This window comes from Capricornis sumatraensis, chromosome 4 (genome assembly GCF_032405125.1).
Source record: "Capricornis sumatraensis isolate serow.1 chromosome 4, serow.2, whole genome shotgun sequence".
Classification (NCBI taxonomy): Eukaryota; Metazoa; Chordata; class Mammalia; order Artiodactyla; family Bovidae; genus Capricornis; species Capricornis sumatraensis.
In genome coordinates, this window is record NC_091072.1 from 113,672,282 (window position 1) to 113,696,980 (window position 24,699).

At 41.7% G+C, this 24,699-nt stretch overlaps 1 protein-coding gene across 1 annotated transcript in view; it reads left to right on the plus strand.

The window, feature by feature from the left end:
• POLR3B (RNA polymerase III subunit B) overlaps positions 1 to 24,699 on the plus strand; it is a 115,274-nt gene that overhangs the window by 72,119 nt on the left and 18,456 nt on the right. Inside the window, exons 20-23 of the mRNA XM_068970372.1 lie at positions 2,219 to 2,428; positions 5,027 to 5,185; positions 5,801 to 5,918; positions 7,443 to 7,585. Coding sequence (XP_068826473.1) covers positions 2,219 to 2,428; positions 5,027 to 5,185; positions 5,801 to 5,918; positions 7,443 to 7,585 — 630 coding nt within the window. The remainder of the gene's footprint in view (positions 1 to 2,218; positions 2,429 to 5,026; positions 5,186 to 5,800; positions 5,919 to 7,442; positions 7,586 to 24,699) is intronic.

Sequence of the window (24,699 nt, forward strand, 5' to 3'; positions counted from 1 at the left end):
AAAGTTTTGATCAAGAAAATAAGACTTTGTAAGAAAGATTATGTCCTGGGTAGTGAGCAGATAAATTCATTGGAGATTGTTTTTACAGCAGAATGGGCCAGTAGAAGGAGAATTCAGCTTATAGATTTTCTGTTAGTTATTATATACATGCAGTGCCCTTCTTAAGGAAGCTGACATTACTAAACAGCTGTCCTAGTTTGAGCATATGCCTCACCCTGGGCTAATGTTAAAATTTCTACATGACATTTTCTCCAAAAAGCTTACTTATTGATAAAAATAGCTAGTCATTCATAATTTATATAAAAATTATGGGGTGTGGTGGCATTTGAGAATTTTATAACATAGAAGTCATAGTTTATAAATCATATTTTAACCTATGCACCCATCACCAGTGCTGCTAGAGATGTGTATACATGTATTAGCCTACAAGTTCTTTCAAAAGTCTTTAAGGAACATTTTCCGATGAGGTCATAAGCCCCAAACTTTTGCGAAACCGTTTAGCTGCTCCTCCATTTCATAGTGGGTTGTGATGCCCAAGAATTATGCTCTGGGCCGAGTAGCACAATTTTATAGCAGGATGCCATCTCTGTCACCCTTGTTTAGAAGTGCAGCTGGCTCTGCGTCTCTGCTGCATGGTAACACTCGGCTCAGGTCTCAGAGGGCACATTTGGCAGCCTGGTGGGACTTTGCCTGAACCCTTGTCTCCAGCGAGTAAAGTATACAGTTGAAGCTGAAATCTCAACATAAATTTGAATTGATTTCATGTAAAAGGATGAACTTACCGTCATGAACTTTACTGTAGTCTGAGCAGCAGCAATTTTATTTCTAAGGCCATAAGTGATCTATTATCAGGTATCCTGCCCAGTCTATTAGTTGGCACTAAAATAACAGTAATTGGGGATTTTTAGTGTGAACTTGAGAAAAAGTTCATGCAGTTCAGTTTAGCTATTGGTTTTCAGCTGAATCTTGATAAATTTTGTAGAGATTTAAGCACAAATATGTACCTTCATAAAATGTATATTGAAATTCTTCCATTTCATTTACTTGACATTTATTGAGCATTGGTAATAAGCCTAGCAATATACTAGGCACTTGTTTCTTTAGTGTCCTACAGATTTCATTAAAGCCCAACCATCAAGGAGTACTGTATCATTTTTGCTGCCTGAATAGGTTGTTTTCATCTCTAAATTGAAATCACCATTGATTTAATGACATGAGTAAGAGAAAAAGGGAAAGGAAACAAATAATTGAGTTTTATATCTGCTCACATTAAAGCTTAACTCCATTAAATGACGTGTCAGCACCTTGGACGTGTGTGGGTATTGCAGATGTGCCACTACAGGACAAAGAAGAGATACTTGGGAAGAGTTAAAGAGGTCCAGAAACCTGCACTCAAGCTCAACAGTAGGGCAAACGTGGGTTTCCCGGTTTTAAGGTCTCTGAGTAGGAGCAATTGTGTGTTCACAAGCCCCGGAGACTGAAAGCCTTTTTGTGGAATCAATCTTTGAACTGTAATGCACCCAATGGGGAAAAAGAAGGGTAGGTAACATTCTAGCTTCACTTTCGGTTGACAGTGATACTCTTCCAAGGTCCAATCAGGTGGAAAGGCTGATTGCTAAGGAGAGAAAAGCCCATCCCTGACTGGACAGGGCCCTGGATTCCCTAGGGGAAAGGACCCTGCCTTTCTCCATTTTATCTCCAGTGCTGGGCCCCAAGTAGGTGTTTATTAACTGCTTAATAAGTGAATAGTTAGTTTTTCCTCCCTTTTTAAAATTTTATCATGTTGAACATTTGGAATTGTTGGTTTCTTTATTTGTGCTATTGTCCAAGCTTTCTGCCATCAGCACTGTGGGGTATTTTCTAATTGCAGCTGTAAATATGCCTGGAACATAGTAGAACCAAATGCAGAATTGTTGACATGTATGATTAACCAGCAGAGACAAAAGCTCTCCAAATAGGATCAATTTTATAAATCCAAAAGTTGAAATTATTCAATTAGTATACCTTGAGTGTGCTTTTTCTTCTTTGTAGGATTTTTGACATAACTGAGAAAAATTGTTTTTGAAAGTCATTAATCACTATGAGATATTGCTCTTTAAATATTTGAAGATTTTCTTCATTTTAACTATTAAAGTGAATGTTTCTCTCTATATTCATTGCTGCTTAATTATTTGATCTAATAGAATGCTGCATTTTGTTTTCTCCAATGCCAATGAAGGTACCATTGGATACAACCAGAGGAACAGAATTGATACTCTCATGTATCTCCTAGCATATCCACAAAAACCCATGGTTAAAACAAAGACAATTGAGTTGATAGAATTTGAGAAACTGCCAGCCGGACAGAACGCGACAGTTGCCGTGATGAGTTATAGTGGCTATGATATCGAAGATGCTCTTGTTTTAAATAAGGCTTCCTTGGACAGAGGTAAGTGAATTTTCAAAGCACGAGCACCAAAGGTACCTTTGTGCAGATTCAGATACAAGCATGATCAATGTGAAAGTCACTTGACGTCAGAATGTTAAGGTCAGTTTCAAGTGATTTGATTTTTATAATATACAGCCAGGAAGTGGTTATGTATGGTGTTGACATTTTTAAAATGAATATTATTTAGAGGTATTAATAATTGTTACTAAGGAACCTTTTCTTTTCTTTGTTATTTAATTTATTGGTGACTTGAGACAGTTCAACAGAAAACAAAAATTGAAATGTAAGAATTTGATTATTTCCTAGCAGGAATTACAATAAATGAAATACCATTTAAAAAAAAAAACCATCAAGTTGTATATTTAAATATAAACCTGTTGAAAGGACAATAGCAATAGTTGTATATAAAAGGCTATTTATTATATATCTCAACTTCATAATGCTATACCTTTTTGTTAGCAAAATGATAAAAGTATACATGCACAAACCCTGATTCATCATTTTACCCTTTTCTTTCCCAGTTTTTTGATGGCTTACTTTTGCAGGTCCCCACCTGGGGGCTTGTTAGCCATCACCTGATCTGCGGTGTGACTTCTGTCTTCATCATCCATTTCTCTCCTCTCTCCCTGGCAGACCCGCCCTGCCTTCCCCTTCACTCTTTGCAGTTGCTAGGCAGCCATAATAGTACTCCTAGACATGTGTCTTTGGCGTTAATGTTGGCTGCACTTAATTTATGCCGCTTTTTTTCCTCCAAATGACAACAGCCATGCTTTAAAGCTAGATGTTTTCCTTTCTGATTAACTGGTAACGTTTATGTAGAAATCTGAAGACTTTGTGATATCTGTCAGAAACTCCGCAACACAATTTAATGATCTGAGTTTACTGTCCTCTTGCTTTTAAGCTCCCACCTGTAAATAAAATGTCTATTTATACTCAGAAGAAAACGCTTCTGATTCCATGCAGTTCAGATTCACACTGCACTCCAGCATGTTGCACTTAATGGCCATTGTATGAAATTTCAAGATCATGTAAGGTTTTCAAAGCAGCTTGCTCTCTGAGGCGAGTTTATTATGGCTATACACAATTTACCAGCAGCCATAACAACGAAGACTGTTAATCAAAGACACACAGATGTCTTCATCTACTGTCCAGATGTAGAACTGTGTTGTTTCATCCCATGGTCACCTTCATATTTAAAAAATGACATTAGAGCACTGAGATTTTATTTAGAAATCCTCTCTTCCCCGATTAATTTCCTGAACTCAAATTCTTAGATTTCTTGAAAGAGTTCTGCTTTGGGTGGAGAATCATAAGCAAAGGATTTTACAGCCGTGCATTTATTTCTTCAGTAATAGCTGGCATTTAATCTGGAGACATTTTCCTATTTAAGTGAACTCTGACATGGCTCAGTATATCCTGGGGAGATCAGAGGGAGAATCCCATTTAAAATAACAGCTTGGCCAAAGAGAGAAGAAGAAAGAAATCTAGCCATAGCATCTTAGGAAATGTTACTTAGTGTGAAAGGACAGGCAGCTCTTTTGAGCAACTGACAAATCCTTCTGTGGATTTCAGTGGTTGAGTTTGCTCCATCTAAAGGCTATTTCTATTCATTTTGCTTACTTTTCTTAATGTTTAAGTTGTTAATTGGTCCCAGGACTTTTCCCTCCTCCACTAGATAAATGTAATATAAAAATGTAATCAAAGTAATCTCTAATCTTCAAGGCAAAGGTGAATTCTCTCTCCCATTAATATCATTTGATTGCTTCTTTTTATTCTCTCTTTTCTCTGGAGAAAGATTAATGTTCTTGTTTGCTTGTTTGAGACTTCCTCTAAATGCTAAAATCAGCATAAAGAAAACTTTCCAGAGAAGAGTAGCAAACGTTTTGCAACAAAATGATATGTGAGAAGAATGAGGGCTAATCAGTGAATTTGCTCTGTCTCAACTCAGCCACCATGTTGCTGAGTGACCTTGGCCACTTAATTTTTCTGCCCCTCACTCGTGGCACCTGTAAGATAGAGGGATTAAGCCAGGTGATCTTTAAGGCCCTTTCCAATTTTCACATGCTATGGCTCTGCACTCTTAAAGAATCACAGCGATATTCTTAGGTTTTTCTCACCTTCCTCCAACCTGACAAGGTATATTCTGTGCTGGAAAATGATTGTAGAGATTCCAGTGTTGATATGTTTATATGGTGGAGATCTTGAGCCAGTTCTTCAAGTCATCAGATTGCTATTTGGCTTGGCTACTCATGATCTAAATGTAGAGCACATTTGGGGTGTGTTTCTCTGGGCTTCCCAGGTGGCTCAGATGGTAAAGAATCTACCTGCAACACAGGAGACCTGGGTTTGATCCCTGGGTCAGGAAGATCCCCTGGAGAAGGGAATGGCAACCCACTCCAGTATTCTTGCCTGGTGAGTTCCATGGACAGAGGAGCCGGGTGGGCTAGTTGATGGGATCACTGAGTTGGACACGACTGAGTGACAAACACTTCGGAGGGGAAGGGAGGTAGAGTGGGGTGGCTTGTTGAGTAACACAAATCTGTGACTTCATAGTTCCATATTGCTGGTGGTTTTGAACCCACTTTGGTTTCATTTTAGGTTTTGGGCGTTGCCTTGTATATAAAAATGCTAAATGCACCCTGAAACGATATACCAATCAGACTTTTGATAAAGTGATGGGGCCCATGTTGGATGCTGCTACAAGGAAACCCATCTGGCGACATGAGATTTTAGATGCAGATGGTATTTGTTCTCCAGGTAAAAGCCTTAAAATCATTTTTTTTAATGTATGTGCTTTTAAATTATGGAAAGTATTCAGCAGTATGTCTGAATGTTTGGTATACAGGGCAGAAAAAAAAAACCAACCTATAAAACCGTATCAACCGGGTGCTATGGCAGGGAAACCAAGTGCAGTGACAGCAATGTAGTAGCTGGTGTCTGTGCTTACTGCAAATGCAGAGCAAAGGTGAGGACAGCAGGAAAATCGAAGAAATACTTACATTTTCTCATTGTCCACGTTTAAGTTGGCGGGGACTCATTACTAGCTGAAATCACTGTGACATGGCCCAAACCTATTCTAACACCCTAGGAGACATTTTAAAGTGGATGGATTTTCTGTCATTCATGTGGTCCCCTAAAGCAGCTTCTTAATTTTATACATGCTGTGATCTTAATCTATGTGGTGTTTTCAGATGGGCTTGCAGAATTTCACACAAGCCCCGTTGAACTCTGATTCCACCCATGTGGACTCTTTTTGTGACCTCTGCGTCTGAATTTCATGCACCAGGGGTTTCATGGGGTTTTATGCTCCAATAACCTTTGCCCTCCACACGGATGATAGTGACTTGTCTGATGCTCTTCTCTCTCTCTCAGGTGAGAAAGTAGAAAACAAGCAAGTGCTTGTAAACAAGTCCATGCCCACAGTGACTCAGATTCCCCTGGAAGGAAGTAACGTGCCCCAGCAGCCGCAGTACAAAGATGTGCCCATCACGTATGTCCTGGTCATGCCTTGGAAATATTACATTGAAAGATTTTTAAAAAGAAGGGGTGGAGGAAATTAGAAGTTAGCTCCTTTGGCTGGTGACTGCCAGAGAGACATCTGCCCAGTGTCAGCTCCGTACCTGCTCTTGGACAAAGGGGTCCCCAAACCCAGACCCAAACCGTCATCCTCCCCTCACCTACCCCAGCCTCAGACGTGCTTCCTCTGGGTCCATTTCTCGGTGAGTAGTGCCGCCATCCAGCCAGTCGCCTACAGCATACACCTGACTCCTTTGCGTGACCTGCTGCACGCCTTAGTTGGGTTGGGGCTGACAGTTCTGTCCCCTCAGAAGTCCTCTCACTCCCCAGTGGCAGGTGTGGCTCTCTGAGTTTGGCCCCTTCTGCTGGACTCGCCGTTCCTGGTAGCTGCTCGTCTGCCTCCAGTCGTGCACCTCCCGTCTTCTCAGGCTTCCTCTGTTACTGCCGGAGTGACTTATTTCTTCTCCTCAGTTACTCATCTGCTGCTCTTGCGTAAATAGCATAAAACTTGAGTAGATTGAGTAAAACTCCTAAGGACAATGTCGCCTGCATGATAAAGGCTGAACGAAATGATAATGTAATAAATACACGGCCATCCATGACTCTTGGCACATGTCTCTAGCCTCACCCTTTGGCGCACCAGCCTCCATATTTCTAGTAAATTGTCTCTTATTCTCCAGACATTCCGTGTGACTTCTGTGCATTTACTCACGCTGCTCCCTCTGCCTGGAATTTCCTTCTGTCTGGCCAGGTCTCCACTCTAGGGTCTCCTCCTCCAGGAAGCAGTCCTTGATAGCTTGCCCCTCCCTGCCACCACTGTCACCACCACCGATCACTGGCGGGACTGACTGTCACCTCCTCAGGCCTTTCCCATTACCCCTCTCGCCGTCCCAGAAAACTTTCTTGTGTCTCCCTTTCTCTCTCCCTTCACTGGTTGTGAGTTTCTTTGGGGCAGCAGCTATGTCTTCTTAATCGTTGTATGTCCAGAGCCTGTAAGGATCTGACACAGGCAGACTCTGAATAATGTTTGTTGAGTGAAAGACAGACGACGTGAAGTGTGTGAAAAGTTCCCAGTGGAAACGCTGAGTAGATTAAAGTAATATTTAAAAATTTCCAGTTGAGTGACAGGCTTCAGCATTTTAAATCCCACGTCTGCTTTGTATGAGTCATGTGTCCTGGGCAAGTTCTTAACCTTCCTAAGTTTTCCTCAGTTCTTATTTCCTATAAAGGAATAACAGTATGTGAATACCATGTATGGTAATGATTAAATTGTATTGTGCCTGCCTCGTAATAAATGTTTAACCACTTTAAACTAGGACTGTCCAAGGGAAATTGTAACATTTTAAGTTATTCTTGAAAGAGAAAAGTCATTTTTCAGAACCTGAAATGGGAACATCAGAATATACTGTGGTAGGTATTACATGAAATATGCCTGGAAGAGTAGGTTCACCCAGGGCGGCTTGAAAACTCTGCTATAGTGACTTTCTCTTAATATTAGCTACAAAGGGGCAACAGACTCGTATATTGAAAAAGTGATGATATCTTCAAATGCTGAAGATGCTTTTCTGATCAAAATGCTGCTGAGACAGACAAGGCGTCCAGAGATTGGAGACAAATTCAGCAGTCGTCATGGGCAAAAAGGTAAGTTGTATCATTTCTCAGCTTTTTTATAAAACTATAGTATTTATTAACCACATTATATAAGAACTGCTTTATAATTCTCTCTGTTAGAAAAATTCAGTATGTTAGAAAAAGTATTACCATGTTATCAAAAGTATTCTTATTTCCCAGATTAACCTGTTTATATTTTAATGGCATCTAACAGTATACCATGGAGAAGGCAATGGCACCCCACTCCAGTACTCTTGCCTGGAAAATCCCATGGATGAGAAGCCCAGTAGGCTGCAGTCCATGGGGTCATGAAGAGTCGGACATGACTGAGCAACTTTACTTTCACTTTTCACTTTCCTGCATTGGAGAAGGAAATGGCAACCCACTCCAGTGTTCTTGCCTGGAGAATCCCGGGGACGGGGGAGCCTGGTGGCCTGCCGTCTGTGGGGTTGCACAGAGTCGGACACGACTGAAGCGACTTAGCAGCAGCTGCAGTGTACCATAGTGTTGCTTCTCTATACTATGTATTTCATTCTGCAACTGCTCAGCCCAAAATTATAAATACATTCTAGGTGACGTACCTGCTAAAGTACAAGTGGCTGTTCAGAAGTAAATAGTAATACCTATTTTTTACGAAAGGTGTGTATTTAAAATGCTGTATGTTCTATTGGGTCATAGTATCAGGATGTCAGCACCTCAGAGTCACCTGCCCCTTTGTTTAACACAAGAGAAAGTTCAGACCCTGCTCGGTAAGCAGCCGGTCACAGGCACCCAGCTCACTGCTGAGCTGGTGTTAGAACCGTGGTCTTCGCCGCCTCCAGTGCAGTGCCTCATAGTGACCCTTCTCCTAGATGCTCCTTCTCCATCAGATCCCGTTGGCGAGCCTGTTTCTGTTGATGGTCAGTGCTGGGTTTTCATTCATTGTTGGTTTTGCTTTGTTTTTATCTTCAAGGAACATGTGGTCCTGTGTCACTACTGATCAACTTATCAGTAGAGTCTCTTTTAGTCATTATATACCTAGACTTTAAGTTTGTCCTGGTGTTTGAATTTTAGCTCTGTCTGCCATGCACTAGTATTCAAAACAACAGCAGCTAACACTTGGGTAGCACTCAGTGTGCCTGGCACATTGCTCATTTGTTTCTTCCACAGTCCCAGGAGGTAGGTCAATCTGCACTTTATAGGTGAGGAAGTCAAGGCACAGAGAACTTAGTAGGTTGCCTACGTCCCCAGTTGGTGGCAGAGCTGGTTTTTAAGCCCTAGCAGCCTAGCTCCAGAGTCCATGCTCTGTAACTAACCTGTTTGCTATCCTGACCGTTAAGCAGTTAGGATTGTGCTTGACACATAGTAAGTGCTCAAGAAGTGAAAGCTGTGATTATTAATACTGGCTATTATTCATTCACTCTTCAACTTTGAATCTCATTTGTGCTTATAAATTGCTGGTGTGGTATCTTCCTGTTTTTGTTGTTTGTTTTTTTCCCTCTCTCCTGAACCCCCCTACTATCTCCTACCCCATCCCATCTTCTTGTTTTTAATTGACTGGTTTGAAGATAATTATACATTAAATTCTTGATGATTCTGACTATTGCTTTGCCAGGCAAGTATATCAGATATTATAGTGTGTTTGGTCAAATGAATCTAGCCTTAGTTGTCATTCCATCAGTGGAACTGTTTCAGACTAAGATACTAACTATTTCATCGGAAGCATTTTTTAGTTCAGTTAACAGACACAAGATTATTTCAGCCTATCAATATTTTATGAAACAGAATTGGTTCCATCTGTAACTGTGAATTTGATACCTCTACTTCATACAGTTCTCTAAGATGCTGTCTTAAGTTTAAAACCTATCTTGAGGTTCTGTTATTTCCTAGTGCTTACCAGTGAAAGTTAGATTCTCTGTATTGAGATTGTTTCTCCTTCTCTGTTGGTCTTGACACTTTCTGAGATACACTCCTAAGTCTTTCTGTGGGGTAACCATAGCCTCGTTAATAGCGTCTGTTTTACTTGACCTATTTCCTGGACAAGAGCAAAGCTTGATACTCCTCTTATAAAATGTTGGCACTAAAAGTTTTACAAGCGTGCACACCGTAAGAGGACATCTCTATTCTGAATCAGTTTGCACACTTGAAGCCCAAATCCTTGTGCTGTGTTCCATCAGAGTTACTATGTAAAGAGTTGAAGGCTAGTGTACATTTCAGTAATTACCCACTGTGTTCGCATTCCACTAAGCTTGAGGACAAGGACCATGTCCTTAGATTCTCATAAGAGCTTTTCTCAGAGTATGTATTTAGTAGGTAATTGCTAACAGTTGAATATATGAATGAATTGAAGGTATGGGGAATATGAAAAGGAACAGATTCCCCACTCTTGATGGATTGGTTTTCACCCAGATTTTAATCTGTACATTGTATATGAGTGTGTGTATGTTACAGTAGAAACAAAGCAGTACTTTTGAATGAAAACCGTGCTCGATTAGTAAGGTCCTGTGAATACAGACCTCAAGGTAAAATGTCATCAAGTCTGTGCTCTTGCATTTTTTCAGACTATTAATAAAACACAGATAGTGCTCATTGACGGAAGTGGTTTCCAACTTGCAGTGATCTGAAATGTAGCAGAGTTTAGAGATCTCTTCAGTCTTAGGGAGCTTTGACTAGAATATCTCTATACGAAACTGAAAGAAGTCCTCCCGGGTCTAGATGACCTTTCACTTGTAGTGAGGAGTTTATCTTGCTAGTTTTCTTTTTCCAGATGGCTTTTAATCCAAGGGTAAAACCTTCTGATTAGCCTAGATTCCCTTGATAGTCTCTTCTGTTACAACTTCATTAGATTTATTGAAAAGATTGGGGGGGGAACAGCAAACAAACAAAAAATAGATAATGTAAGCTTTATCAGAGTATAAGGACCATTAACATAATTTTTATTTAAGTATAATTTTATTAAATAATAAATGCACATGGCTTAAAAAGGTCAAATAGTACCAAAAAAGAGTGCTGCTGCTGCTGCTGCTGCTGCTGCTGCTAAGTCGCTGCAGTCGTGTCCGACTCTGTGCGACCCCATAGATGGCAGCCCACCAGGCTCCCCCGTCCCTGGGATTCTCCAGGCAAGAACACTGGAGTGGGTTGCCAGAATGCCTTGTACTAAAAAACATAGTTTTCCTTTCCTTTCCTTTCTTCTTCTTCTGTTTCCTGAAGCAGTTTCACCTCATTTTCATCTTAGTATTTCTAAATAATATTCTTAAGCAGCTCTGTGTTCATTCATCCGTTTGCAGACGGATTCACCAGCAGATGTTGCCTGCTGGTCTCCCCTTGTGATAGGTAGGAGGACCTACACTTGGCTACCTCTCTTTCCTATTCCCAACTTCCATTCCCTGCATAGATTTATCATAATTTTAAGTTACTTAATTATTTATGTTGCATTATCTGGGCCATAAATATTATTCGCTTCCAAACCAAGTGATTGTTGAGTACATTTCCTTGGTTATATAACTTTATTTTTTCAGAAGTTAATTGGTATCTCATTTAAGAATTTTGCTTAATTTTCCTTATTTTTATTACCATTCTATACCATCAACAGCCTCTCAGCATGGGCTCAGTTTTCCACATGATCGGTAGTCTGTTAGAACCATTTTTTCCCCAGATGGTTTCTTTTACAGTGTCCCCACTCCTTCTTCTCCAAGCCATAGTGGTCCTTCTCTGAGCCGGACCTTCCCAGTAAAGTGTTAAGAATTGTAATAGGTAAACTGAGAGGTTAATCCTTGGAACTCTCAGGAGTGCTGGGCAGAGCCTGGGGAAGCCAAGGCCATTACAGCTCATCTTACGTGCCTTAGACTTGTTTTTTAGAAAGGTTGGGAAGCACTCTGTATTAGTACACTTAGACTGCTAAAATAAAATGCCACAGACTTAGGTGACCTAAACAAGAGAAGTTATTGTCTCTCAGTTCTAGAGACCAGAAATTCAACATCAGTAATATGAATTTTAGGGGGGACCCAGCCCATGCACTGCACTCTAAGCCTGCTGAATGGTAATCACTTATGGCAGCCTCCTTTGAGCCCTTGTTTCTTGGCTCTCCCCTGTCACTTATCTCTCTACCCCACCTCCCACCCCTGTAGTGGGATAGTCCATCTATTAAATTGCTGAGAAAGTGCACATGTAAAGTACATTTTTTGAGCTCGTGTATGTCTGAACATATTCTGTCCTCATACTTGAAATATACTTTGGTTGAGTGAAGAATTCTAGATTTTAAAATTGTTCTCCCTAAGGATTTTGATTCCATCGCTACATTATTGTCCAGATTCCATCTTACTTACGTGAATTGCAGCGTCATTCTTCAGATCTTTGTCTGTGCGCTGTTTCTCTCTGTTTTCCTCCTTCCATCCTTCCCTATTTCCCCACCCCTGGAAGCTTTTACTGTTTCCTTTTCTTGAATTCTGAAATTCCATAGACACTTTTTTCATTTCTTGTCCTTGAACATCAGACACCCTCTTATTCTGGAAGTTTGAGTTCCTTCAATTCTTGGACATTTTCATGTACTTGTTGTTGGTAATTTCCTTTTCCTCATTTTCCCCATGCCCTTTCTAGTTTTCCTGTTAGTTAGATTTCTTCCAGACTGATGCTCTAGCTTTGTTATCTTTTCTTTCCCTGCTCTCCATTCTTTTCTCTTATTTTTCTTTCTAGGAGATCGGATCAGTTTTATTTTCAAGATCCGTTTTAACCTATTTATATTTTTGATTTCCAATTATAATTTTAAATTTAATTTGTACTCTTCCATTTTATAACAACAGGTATGTATTTATATATTTTAAATTTTCTTTTAGTTTTTAGGTTTACTTTTTTGGTTTTGTTTTCTTTTTTTGTTTGTTTTTTTTCTGTTTCTAATATAATCTCTGTTTCTTGAGAGCATTCTTTTCCTCATGTGTGTTTTAGAGTCTGGTTGTTGTTGTTGGAGGCTTTCCTTTAATGTGCAGTGAAAGAATGGTTAGCAGGTCTGTGTCCCAGGGATAGAACCTGTTGACTGGTGGAAGTCACTGTAGGTGATCAAGCAGTGAATCATATTTCTTGCAAGTGCCATTCAGTTCAATTTCAGGTTGCAGTTGGAAATGAGGGTGGGAACAATGCTTAAGGTTTATCTGTCAGCTGACCTTCTGGAAGCCAGACGGGGGCAGCAGGCTGTGAGCCCAGTGCACAGACTTTCACTTCATTCCTCTGTATCCTCACCCGACCCTCTGCTGTGTCATCACCCCACACTGGGTCATGGGTCATTCTGGTTCATTTTCTTGGGTAAGTCTTTGGAGATAGAAGGTAGTTTCTTGGCTGTATAGGGTAGAGAATAAAAACTGAGGTTCTGATGATTTCTTATACAGACATATATTTCTACAAAGACTTGGTTATGTATCTTCTGCGTGTTCAGTACTATTCTAGGTCCTGCTGATATGCAGTGAACAGAACAGACAAGATCCCAGCCCGTGTGGAGCTTACATTCCTGTGGGCAAGAGAGATAATGCTAAGTGCTGAGATGAAAAAAACTAAGAGATAGGGGAGCAAAACAGGAAGCAGGTCAAGGGGGAGTGATTATTCGTGACATTGTAAGTAAAGTGGTTGAGGAGCAGTACCTTGCTGAGAAGATGACTGAGTAAAGTCCTGAGAGAAGGAAGGGAGCTCAAGTGATGGAGGGAAATGGGAGGTCTGAGGCTGCGCTCAGCCTGGTGTACTGGAGGCCCAGTCAGGAGCCAGTGTGGCTGGAGCAGAGGCAGTCAGAGGTGAGGCCTCACTGGTCACTCCGTGAACTTCAGCTTTACCCTGAGGGAGAGAGATGCCACTGGAGGGGTCTGAGCAAACGAGAAATACGATGGGACTTACTTTGGACCCCATGAAAACAAGACTGTATGGGGCAAGTGAGGGAGCCCTGATTCCAGTTCAAAGGCAGTTGTAACAGCCCCGGTGAGAGTTGGTGGTGAGTGGGGGAAGTGGTGGGCTTCGCTGGTCGCTCAGACAGTAAAGAATCTGCCTGTGATATGGGAGACCCAGTTTCGATCCCTGGGTCAGGAAGATCCCCCGGAGGAGGAAATGGCAACCCATTCCAGTATTCTTGCCTGGAGAATTCCGTGGACAGAGGAGCCTGGCAGGTACAATCCATGGAGTTGCAAAGAGTGAGACACATTTTAAATACAGAGCCCTCTGGGACTGCTGGTGGACAGGTAACCTATGAGTCAGTACTACTGCCCTCACCCCCACCGTTCACCCTGTTTTCACAGCACTTTGAGCCTTCCCGGGAGCAGTGGAGAGATCTGAGTTAGTTCCCTCCCCTGTGCCTCCGTGCAGGTTTAGTTCAGGTCAGTCACTCAGTTGTGTCCAACTCTTTGCAACCCCATGGACTACAGCATGCCAGGCCTGGCCATCACCAACTCCCAGAATTTGCTCAAACTCATGTCCATCAAGTCAGTGATGCTATCCAGCCATCTAGTCCTTTATCATCCCCTTCTCCTCCCGCCTTCAATCTTTCCCAGCATCAGGCTCTTTTCCAGTGAGTCAACTCTTCGCGTCAGGTGGCCAGAGTATTGGAGTTTCAGCTTCAGCACCAGTTCTTCCAATGAATATTCAGGACTGATTTCCTTTAGGATGGACTGGTGGGATCTCCTTGCAGTCAAAGGGACTCTCAAGAGTACCAACACCACAGTTCAAAAGCATCAATTCTTCAGTGTTCAGCTTTCTTTAAGGTCTAACTCTCACATCTATACATGACTACTGGAAAAAAACATAGCTTTGACTAGACAGACCTTTGTCAGCAAAGTAATGTCTCTGCCTTTTAATATGCTATCTAGGTTGGTCTTAACTTTTCTTCTAAGGAGTAAGCGTCTTTTAATTATCATGGCTGCAGTCACCATCAGCAGTGATTTTGGAGCCCCCAAAAATAAAGTCTGTCATTGTTTCCCCATCTATTTGCTATGAAGTGATGGGACCATATGCCATGATCTTAGTTTTCTGAATGTTGAATTTTAAGCTAGCTTTTTCAGTCTCCTCTTTCACTTTCATCAAGAGGCTCTTCAGTTCCTCTTTGCTTTCTGCCATAAGGGTGGTGTCATCTGCATATCCGAGGTTATTGATATTTCTCCTGGCAATCTTAATTCCAGCTTGTGCTTCATCCAGCCTGGCATTTTGCATGATGTACTTTGCATAGAAGTTAAATAAGCAGTGTGACAATATACAGCCTTGATGGACTCCTTTCCCAATTTGGAACCAGTCCCTTGTTGCATGTCTGGTTCTAATTGTTGTTTCTTGACTTGTATATAGATTTCTCAGGAGGCAGGTCAGGTGGTCTGGTATTCCCATCTCTTTCAGAATTTTCCACAGATGGTTGTGATCCACACAGTCAAAGGCTTTGGCATAGTCAATAAAACAGAAGTAAATGTGTTTTTGGAACCCTCTTGCTTTTTCTATGATCCAACGGATGTTGGCAATTTGATCTCTGGTTCCTCTGCCTTTTCTGAACCCAGCTTGGACATCAGGCAGTTCACGGTTCACGTATTGTTGAAGCCTGGCTTGGAGCATTTTGAGCATTACTTTGCTAGCATGTGAGATGAGTGCAATTGTGCAGTAGTTTGAGCATTCTTTGGGTGCCTTTCTTTGGGATTGGAATGAAAACCTTTTCCAGGTGTAATTTTCTCCTTCTCTTAAGCCACTTACTGTTCTTTCCTCTGTTCATCAGCTTTCAAAATTGTATAGTTCTCTCTTGCCCATTCTTTTTCCTTATAGGCTTATACCTTAATTTTGTCAACTCTCTTGTTAGTGAGGTTCAGAGAAGGAGTAGAGATAGACATGTTTCTTCTTCCCGGTTTCCTGGAAATCCATGTATGTATTATTTGAGAATGTTCAACACAAGAATGCTAAGTGTGTGAGTTTTTTTCACTGAAGCATATAGAACTGAAATTAAAGTTATTTTAGTAAAAGGTGAGAAGAGTTTTTAGAACCCCTTTTATCTGCTAATCAGAGCCTTGCTTCCAAGGTGCCTTGTTTTTGTTGGCTGTTGTAAGCATTTCTGAGATTGAAAACTAACTTAAAAAAGGTTTAAAGTTCATATAATTAGAATTATGACATAAATGCTAATAATTATCAGAAAGGTATTCATCACAGTTTGGCAACTCTTATCTGAGAATAGCATATCTTTTTCCTGAATCATTATTATAGCTAAAGTCTGCCATTTTTATCCTTTCTGTGAATGTCACCCTTCTGAAACCAGAGACATGACAATGGCAGAAACCTATTTTTTCAGGTTTTTTTCATTTATAGTAAAATCATAAAGATTCAAAAATAATCATGGTTTTGTTAAACCACTTGTATATATTGTTAAAATCAGAACACTTTGTTGGGCTAACTTAAGTATATTTTAGATTTATTGAGGATGGAAAACATGCCCTACTAATTTATTTAACTACCCCCACCCAGCATCCCACACAGCACTTTACATATTATACAGTATCTGTTCAATGTGTCTGTGGAATAGTTTATTAAATAAAGTATCACAAACATACAGATATAATAAGCCAAAATCTTCCCTCCTCAAATTAATGTAACTTATTTGTCCCAGTAAATATCAGAAATGAAATGTCCCATTTATATCCAGATTGGTACCAGGGTTTTCATCACCCTGGACTCATAGCTCCCCAGCCCTAACTTACCACAGAAGCCCGCTAAAGCTTTTCAACCAAGATAGCTAAATGCACACACCCACCCGGAGATGCATTGTGAGCTTCAATAAAAATCTGCCTTGACAGCCCACAGAAATCTATTTGGTCATATTTAAATCCCTGCTGTGGGCTCAAAATCATGTTGGCTCTTTGGGAGGTAGCAAGGAAACTCAGCCCTTGGCTAGTGTCCCTGAGTAGTTGGCAAAAAGATGAATACAATGGATTGCATACAGTTCATACTAAACTAAATGGTGAAGACCATTCGTGATAGAGAAGTTGTGAGTTTGTTGTAGATAGGGATAAAACTCAGCATTTGAAAACACTTTTAAGAAGTCTGGTCCAAATCCGTCTTCCCTAGTATAAGAATTTCTTAGATTATTTTTCACAGATGCTGTTCCTCTTTGCCTGTGACCTGTGAAGGGAGCCGCTTGCAGCTTTCTGAGGCTGCGGTTCTCTTATATGGAACCTGAGTGCACTTTCCTGTAATGTACATCCAGTACCCCTGCCCTGCCCTGTGGGCTTACTGAATGCACACTTTCCCCTTTTCTTCAAGGTTACCTCTGTTCAGCATTTAAAGAAACCCTTCAGGTTGAGAAAAAGTATAGCAAAGAGATAAAGGTCCTGAGCGCTGAGTGACCAGTTTTATCCCTTTGAAATGGAGACGGTTTCCTAGGAGTTGTTACCGGGATTAAACAAAATGATGTGTGTGAAGCAGGCAGTGCCTGGTCCATGGCCACAGTCAGTAGAGGTGACCGCTGGAAGGTCTGCTGTCGCAGGCTGGGCAGGAAGGGGAGACAGGCTAGGTGGGGTTTGGACTTGGAGGGCTGTGATGAAGGTTTTGTTTTTCCTGTGAAAGAAAAAATGGGGAGCAGCAGTAAAGAGTGAAAACCTGTTGACCTACAGGAATAGAGCCAAGAAGAGGCAGGAGGCCATAGTGACTGGTTTTAAGCCTGGTAAAGGATGGCACGGATCACAAAGCAACTTTGTGTCTCATTGAACTTGGTATAATGGAGGATTATCTCAAGTGCTTATGTTATTAATCGATCCATTTCTCAAGCTCTCACTATGTACCAACTGTTCTCAATATTAGAAATAACAGTGGTAAATACTGACAGAGTCTGCTTTCCTGGGATGTATGTTTTCTTGGGGAAGAAAACAGAAAAAAAGGAAACAAAAATACAAAGAGAATAATTTAAGGTAGTGATCAGTGTGACACCGGAAGACTAATGCAAAAGTGACTGGTTTTCAGGAAGAGGGGGCTGCCCTGTGGATCATGATCAGGGTCGGCCTCTTGGAGGAAGTGGACTTGAACTGAGACCTGGAGGATGAAAAGAAGGGACGCAAGGGTCTGGGAGAATTAAGTTCACCAGCCCTGAGGCATAAGTGAGCTTGGTACAATCAGAGAAGACACACAAGGCCAGTCTGGCCAGACATGTGCCTGAGCAGGAACACGGTTTGAGACAGTGAGAGAAAAAGGATGGGGCACAGCGTACAGGGTCATGTGGCCAAAAGAAAGGGATTTAGACTTCATTCTAAATATACTGGGAACCAGCAGGCCTGTTTGGGTAGTGACTGTAAGCAAAGGAGTGACAAGATGGAATTACCGTTTTTAAGAAATCACCCTGGGTTCCCCATGGAGAGGAGACTGGAGGGGAGCAGGCAGAGAAGCCCAGAGGTGGTGGCAGTGGTCCAGGCAGGAGGGGACAGTGGCTTGGACAAGGGCAGTAGTGGAGAACAGGAGTGAAGCGGTGCATTCTGGGTGTGCTCTGGAATTAGAGCCAGCAGGACTTGCTGATGGCTGAGATGCTAGAGAAGGAAAAGACCAGAACTGAGGGTGAGGTCTGTGGCCTGAGCCACTGGCAAGGTGGTCTATCAAGAAGGGGAGGACTGGGAAGGAACAGTGTTTTGGAGTTAGGCTGGGGCAGGAGTTGAGTTCAGAGAAGGCAATGGCACCCCACTCCAGTACTCTTGCCTGAAAAACCCCATGGACGGAGGAGCCTGGTGGGCTGCCGTCCATGGGGTCGCACAGTCAGACATGACTGATGCGGCTTAGCAGCAGCAGCACACAGATCAGGAAATTGAGGGTCAGAGTCGTGAGTGGCTTGCCTCCTACAGCTTAGTGCTGGCAGAGTCAGCTCGGACCCAGATTTCCGATTCCGAGTGCATTGCCCATTCTGTGCCAAGTAAGGTGTCCTCTCTTGATATCCCATTACCACTCTGTCCCCAAGGCTGCCCAGTCTTTTACCTACTGAGCTCCGAGGGAAACCTCGGCTTCCCAGGTGGCACAGTGGTAAAGAATCTGCCTGCAGTGCAGGAGTTCGATCCCCGGGACAGGAAGATCCCCTAGAGAAGGAAATGGCAACCCACTCCATTATTCTTGCCTGAGAAATCCCACAGAGAGAAGAGCCTGGTCAGCTACAGTCTGTGAGGTCACAGAGTCTGACACAGCGGAGCGACTACACCACCACCACTACCATCACCACACCTGGGAAGCCAAGGTTGCTATATTCCCTGGAATTTTCCCTTGAAGAAGATGCAGCCTTTTCCCGAGACAGAATTCTAATTTTTCTTAATATTATATTTAATATTACCTATTTAAATATTAATTCTAGTATTTCCTTGAGGAGATGGAAAATTCCCTTTCTTCCTGGATAAGCAGCTTTACATAGCACTCCTGTGCTACCAGTCCAAAGGAAATGCTATTCTCACATACCTCATTCCCGAAATGCCTGACAATCCTCCACTTTAACATATACTTCTGACACAGAGCTATGTTACCAGGTATTCCTGTCTTTTTAAAGTCAACTCATTGTAAAACTCACTGGCCCAGTAGCCTGGCCAGAAGACAGTGTTGGGTTAAAATTTCCAAATCTGTCAAGAGTTAGTATGTAGAAGACAAAGAAGGTTTTTAATTTGCTTTGTCCACTCTCTTTGTCCCTCCGCTTTGTCCACTCTCCTGGTTTGTCTGGCTCGATGTGGTGGTTAGAGCCAGGAGGGCCCTTGAGGGTAGTGACCTGGACAGGGCTGGAGGGAGCTGACTTGAATATTCGTGTGCAGTGGGCACAGCTGGTGGCATCTGTGTGGAGCCTTGCAAGCCACGCAGCCCTCAGCGTGGGGCCCAGAGAGGAGCTGGACAAGGCCTGAGAGAATAGCCTGTGAATGGAATGGAGACTAGTCCACAGTGTCCACTATGCTGCTGCGGCTGTCGTGAGATGAGCCGACCGAACTTTCACAGTTTTGGGAGCTATCGGGGCGTTTCTTACGTGTGTCATGCGGTGTCTCCTTCAATGATTTCCTTCTGTGTTGGTCTAGATGCACACCAGCGTAAGAGAACTATTAGTTGAACTAAGCTTTTATTCTTGAAATGTAGAATTTTTTTGGAAGTATTTTTATTTTTATTTTTGGTAGCATCTCCTGCGGGCTGACACAAGTGTGTTCTCTATGAGAAAATGTAAAGATTGTTTTGACGTAGATCATCTTTATGCCTACCTCTCTCACCCCCTCCATTTAGAGCATTAAATTTGTTAGTCTTGGCGTTTAAAAAGTAATGTGGCCCTGCAGATGGCCTGATTTTTGTCTTTTGGTGAAAGTTTACCTTCACAAAGTTGTTATTAGGAATTAGGAAGTCTTTTTTGTATACACATACTGTGTAGATGGCATTTCTGTACCTAATGCCTCTGAAAATATCCTCTCTAACAATTAAAGGAGACTTGAAAGTTTAGTTTCACAGAACATGAGTGTCTATCCTGCTTCAGCCTGATCACTTCAAAGGTGGTGGGATAATTAGTAGCTAAACAAAACGCAGCTAAAGAGGTAGCTAAACAGTGGTAGTTACAAGCTCTGCGTTATAAAAGCTCAAGAAGAAGGTTGAGGAGGCCACAGTACATGGGTGAACTGGGACAGAAAAATCAGTTCTGACTAGCTGGGTTCAACATCAGTGCTCTGTGATAAGCAAAGCTTGAATGCAATTGATTGGACAGAGAAGGCCCGCTGGAGAAGTGAAAGTATTTGATCAGTAGCTGTTTAAAATGTGGCAGACCCAGTCAGCAGCATCACTTCCTGTGACCTGGACCACAGAGGAGGACCAGGCAGAGAGAGCCAAGCGTGGAGGAGAGAGAAAGGATTCCGTAGGAGGAGGGAATTAACGTGAAGCAGCCAGGATTCAGTCACAGCACTCTCTTTATTTTTTTAAACTTTTTACTTTATATTGGAGTATAGCTGACTAACAATACTGTAATAGTGTCAGGTGGACAGCAAAGGGACTCGGCCATACATATATATGTATCTATTCTCCCCCTAAAATACACAACACACTTTTTAGATAAGGGAATTCCAATAGAGAAATTCAAAGACTTTTAATGAAGTACATCATCCTCTGGGTCTTTGTGAGGTTCATTGTGCATCTCATCAGTAAATGCATAGTGAATGAGCTCTCCCTCAAAGGAACTGGCCCTTGGTCAGAGATCTCTCGAACAGTTCATCCTTTTAGTAATATGCAAACTATTGATATAGCAAAGTTATGAATTTGTTGTATGTTTGTTTATGAAGGAAGGAAAGCTTACTTTAACTTTAAATTCTGGTGGTGGTGGGAAAATATTAGAACCCCAAAGTCTTGATCTACTTTCCCCAGTGTTCTCAACATCCAGGTACTTCATAGTGAAGCTATGACCTGTATAATAGATGCATAATGATGCTCCACAGGGGAAAGTAGAGCAGACATGGGTCTGGAATGTTCTTCGTGTTTTCTCTTCACATTCTTCCTTGATCAAATTTATAGATAAGAGTTAAAGACAGGAAGGGGCTTCCTGGTAGCTCAGATGGTAAAGGATCTGCCTGCGATGCGGGAGACCTAGGTTTGATCCCTGGGTTGGGAAGATGCTGTGGAGGAGGGCATGGCAACCCACTACGATATTCTTGTCTGGAGAATCCCCATGGACAGAGGAGCCTGGCGGGCTTCAGTCCATAGGGTCGCAGTGAGCCGGACATGACTGAGCGACTAAGCACAGCACACAAAGATAGGAAGGGGCATTCACATAGAGTGCTGATTGGAGTCATGTTTGGAACTAGAGTTTTTATTAAAGTCAAAATAATGTGTATAAGCCTCTTGAACTTTGGCATAAGTTCTGTATGAACAAGATTCATCAAGGGCAAACACTTGTATCTTGAGCCTTGCTTTCTATGATGCTCAGTGCATTTATTAGAAGGGTGAGCAGATTTCCTGCTCAGTTGGGTTTTTGTTTGCTTGTTTTATTGTTTAATCCTTTAACAAAAATTACCTGTCAGCCTAAGGAATTCCCAAGTTAAATTTCATTTCACTCCTCAGGAAACCAAATTATTATATTTCCAGATTTCCTCTGACTTTTGCTGCCATTCACAATGAGGGAGGAAAAAGTGGACTCCTTTGATGTGGGGGAAAAAAGCAATATATCACTTCTCTCAGAGGACATTTCTCAGTCTCTCATGTGAAAAAGGATTAGCACCTCCAACAAAGGTCCTGGAGATCACAGAATCGGCAGCAGCACCAAACAGTATTCCAAAGCAGAGGAAAAACTGTATTTGAGCAAGAGTGTTTGTCCTGGCAAACAGAAGCTTTTTAATAACTGCAAATCTGAGATAATGGCATACCCTCCTCAGCATCGCCCCCTAAATCCTCAAACAGCCAGTTTAAGTGGAGTGAAGTCAACCTTTGTTTTAAAATAGAAATACAGTCTTATCAAAATGCAGTTTTTTTCCACAGGCTGATTCAGCTTATCTGTCTTTGGTTCATAGGGATTACACATTTACGGATAACATTGTTTGGAAGATTCATCTTTGACCCTCTCTTGTTCAACAAAAGTTCCATGATAAGGTCACTTGCCTCCATTTTGCATTAATAACAATTATTCAGCAACCTGCTAAATTAATTTCTTAGATTTTAACTGAATGTCTATTAGAAGAAAAGAAAGTCTCCTCTGATTTCCCAACACATTAAAGAATCCGTATACAGTAAGCATGAAGAGGCAGTGGAAAGTGAGAAAATGTTAGATTTGCTTGTGGCAGAAAATCCAAGAGAAAAAGTTTGTTAAGCAAGGCTGGGCAAAAAGCTTTGCTTTTTCCAGACCTTCACTTGTTATTTCAGTTTTCTATCTTCATGTTTTCTAAAATGGAGAGAATGAAAAGGCTTTGACTTAGAGTAATAAAAATAATACCTTGTACTCATGTAACACTTGAAACCGTCTAAAATCCTCTCTTCTAGTCTGAAGCTTCAAAGTCGGGATGTCTTTGGCTCCCTACTTTGCTTGATCCTTTTGAATGAAAGACTCCAGTGGGAGGGGAGAAGGGGGCTGATGGAGTTAACAGCGTGAGCCCCAAGATAAGGTATACGACACCAGACAGTCCTTCAGAGTTTCCTTCCAAAAAGAAATCCTGGCAACTCTTTAACATTTGAAATCAAGGTGATTTTTGTCCACATAAACGCCTCAGGAAGATTTTATTTAATTTGCTTTTTGAAGAACAAATTTTGCTCTTCGGTAGCTAGCCGGTAACCCTCTGACCTTTTAGTAAATATCCAAGTAAAGCTTTGAAATTAGGGTTTTTAGTGTTTTATGGCCCAGAATAAAAATCTCCAGTTCTGTTTCCAAATAGTGTAGCCTCAACACATTTTATTAAGCTCTCGACACATTCAGCCATGTGTATTTTGTAAAGTTCCTATGGTTATTGTTTTACAATAGCTGCTTCCAGAAGCATTGTAAGGGTTTCAATTAATCAGCCCTTTGTGTGCTTCAGACTATGCAAATTTATCACATCAAACCATTCAACTGCTCATGGGAAAGCCGTGTAAAAACTGCATTGTCTTCTAGCGCCTCCTCTCATTGAGAGTGATGTTTTAATAAGAAAGCTAATCAAGTTTTCTTATGCATTATTTATCTGTTAACATGTAAGGAAGAGCCGAATTAAAATTATGTCAACCGGGATATGGCAAGCGATGTGATAGATCTGGAAGCGATTCAACATCAGAACAAAGCTAATATGATTCAACAGTTTTTTTTCCTCCTCCCCTCCCCCTCAGGATTATTTAAGGTGGTGGTGTGGAGAATAAAAGAAGGTTAATTCAATAACTGGAAAGGGGGAAAGGAAGAAAGGAGTAACCACCTGTGTTAGCCTTCCCATTTCGACTTAGAGATTTACATTTCTGAATATGTAAAGGCTTATCGAGATGAGTTTGTTCAAAGTAGAAACATTTCTTATTGAACACGAACAGTTCGAACTTGAAAGCATTCCTGCTGCTTCTTCAGCCCCATTTAGCACCATATTCATCAGCAGTAAGCTACTCTGCCCTGGAAATCCGCAGCCCAGGTCCTGTGAAGTCCTAAGTTATTACGAGAGACACTGTCCTGATCACGTGAAATGATCTGCACGGCCCAGTGGAGGGAGCTGCCTTTCAGCCTCTTAAGCCACAGTTAGTACCACTGCATCTGCCCCTTCCATCCATTCATTAAGTTGGTCTCCTTTGCCTTGCTAGTTTGCTTCCTGCTGAGAGTAATTAGGTTTCTTATATAATAATAATTCCTTGTGTTTAGCTGCCGCCTTTCTCTGAGGACCTGAAAGTACCTCTTAGACATTAGCTCATCTGTTTTTGTAATACGATTTCCTCATGAGATAGATGCTAATTATTCCCATTCCAAAGACCAAACAACTAAGGCTCCCTGGAACGTGGTGCTTTATTTACCCCCCAGGTAACAATATCGGTTGAATAGCACAGAGACAAAGTAAGATCTCCTGCTTCCTTGATGCCCTGCCCTACGCAGGTCTCAGCATCCAATGGGTGATGAGCCTTTTATGGATGGCACTCCTCCTGCCCCTGTGTCTGAACCTCATTAATGCTGGGCTTTGCAGTGATCACACCTTCCCCGAACACCAAGCTTCTTCCTGCACTGTGACCAATAGAGAAGCATGGCAGCATCATTTCACCTTCACTTAGTGCTCAGAGTATGAAACTGTGCAGAATAAATAGCCTTGTCTAACCAGTACCCACAGAGAGTACAAGTTGGCAGTGTACACTCTGATCGGTGTTATTTCAGCAGGATCGGCTCTGCATCACTTAGAGCATCAGAATGTGGTAAGCTGAACCGGTCCAGGTGTTTTTGTGGTCAGCATTCAGCTGAGCTGCTCTGCTCGGGGCAGCTCTGAAGTGGACCCAAGTTCTTGAACCTCTTCATATTCCCACCTCTATCACAACACTTGTCACACAGCCTGTTAATTGAGGAAAATGATTCTCTCTTTTTTACTCAGAAAAGAAAGAGTAAAAATATGTAGCAACCTGAAAGTGGTAAATTTAATCCAAAAGTGTTTATACTTAGAAGGTAGACTTGCTGCATAAAATTTTAAAAAATTAAGAAGTGAAGCAGAATGTGATCTTAAGGGGAGACCAGGCTGTCAACAAAAGAGAAAAACCCTTTGCTAGTTGGTTCTCGGCACGTTAAAGTC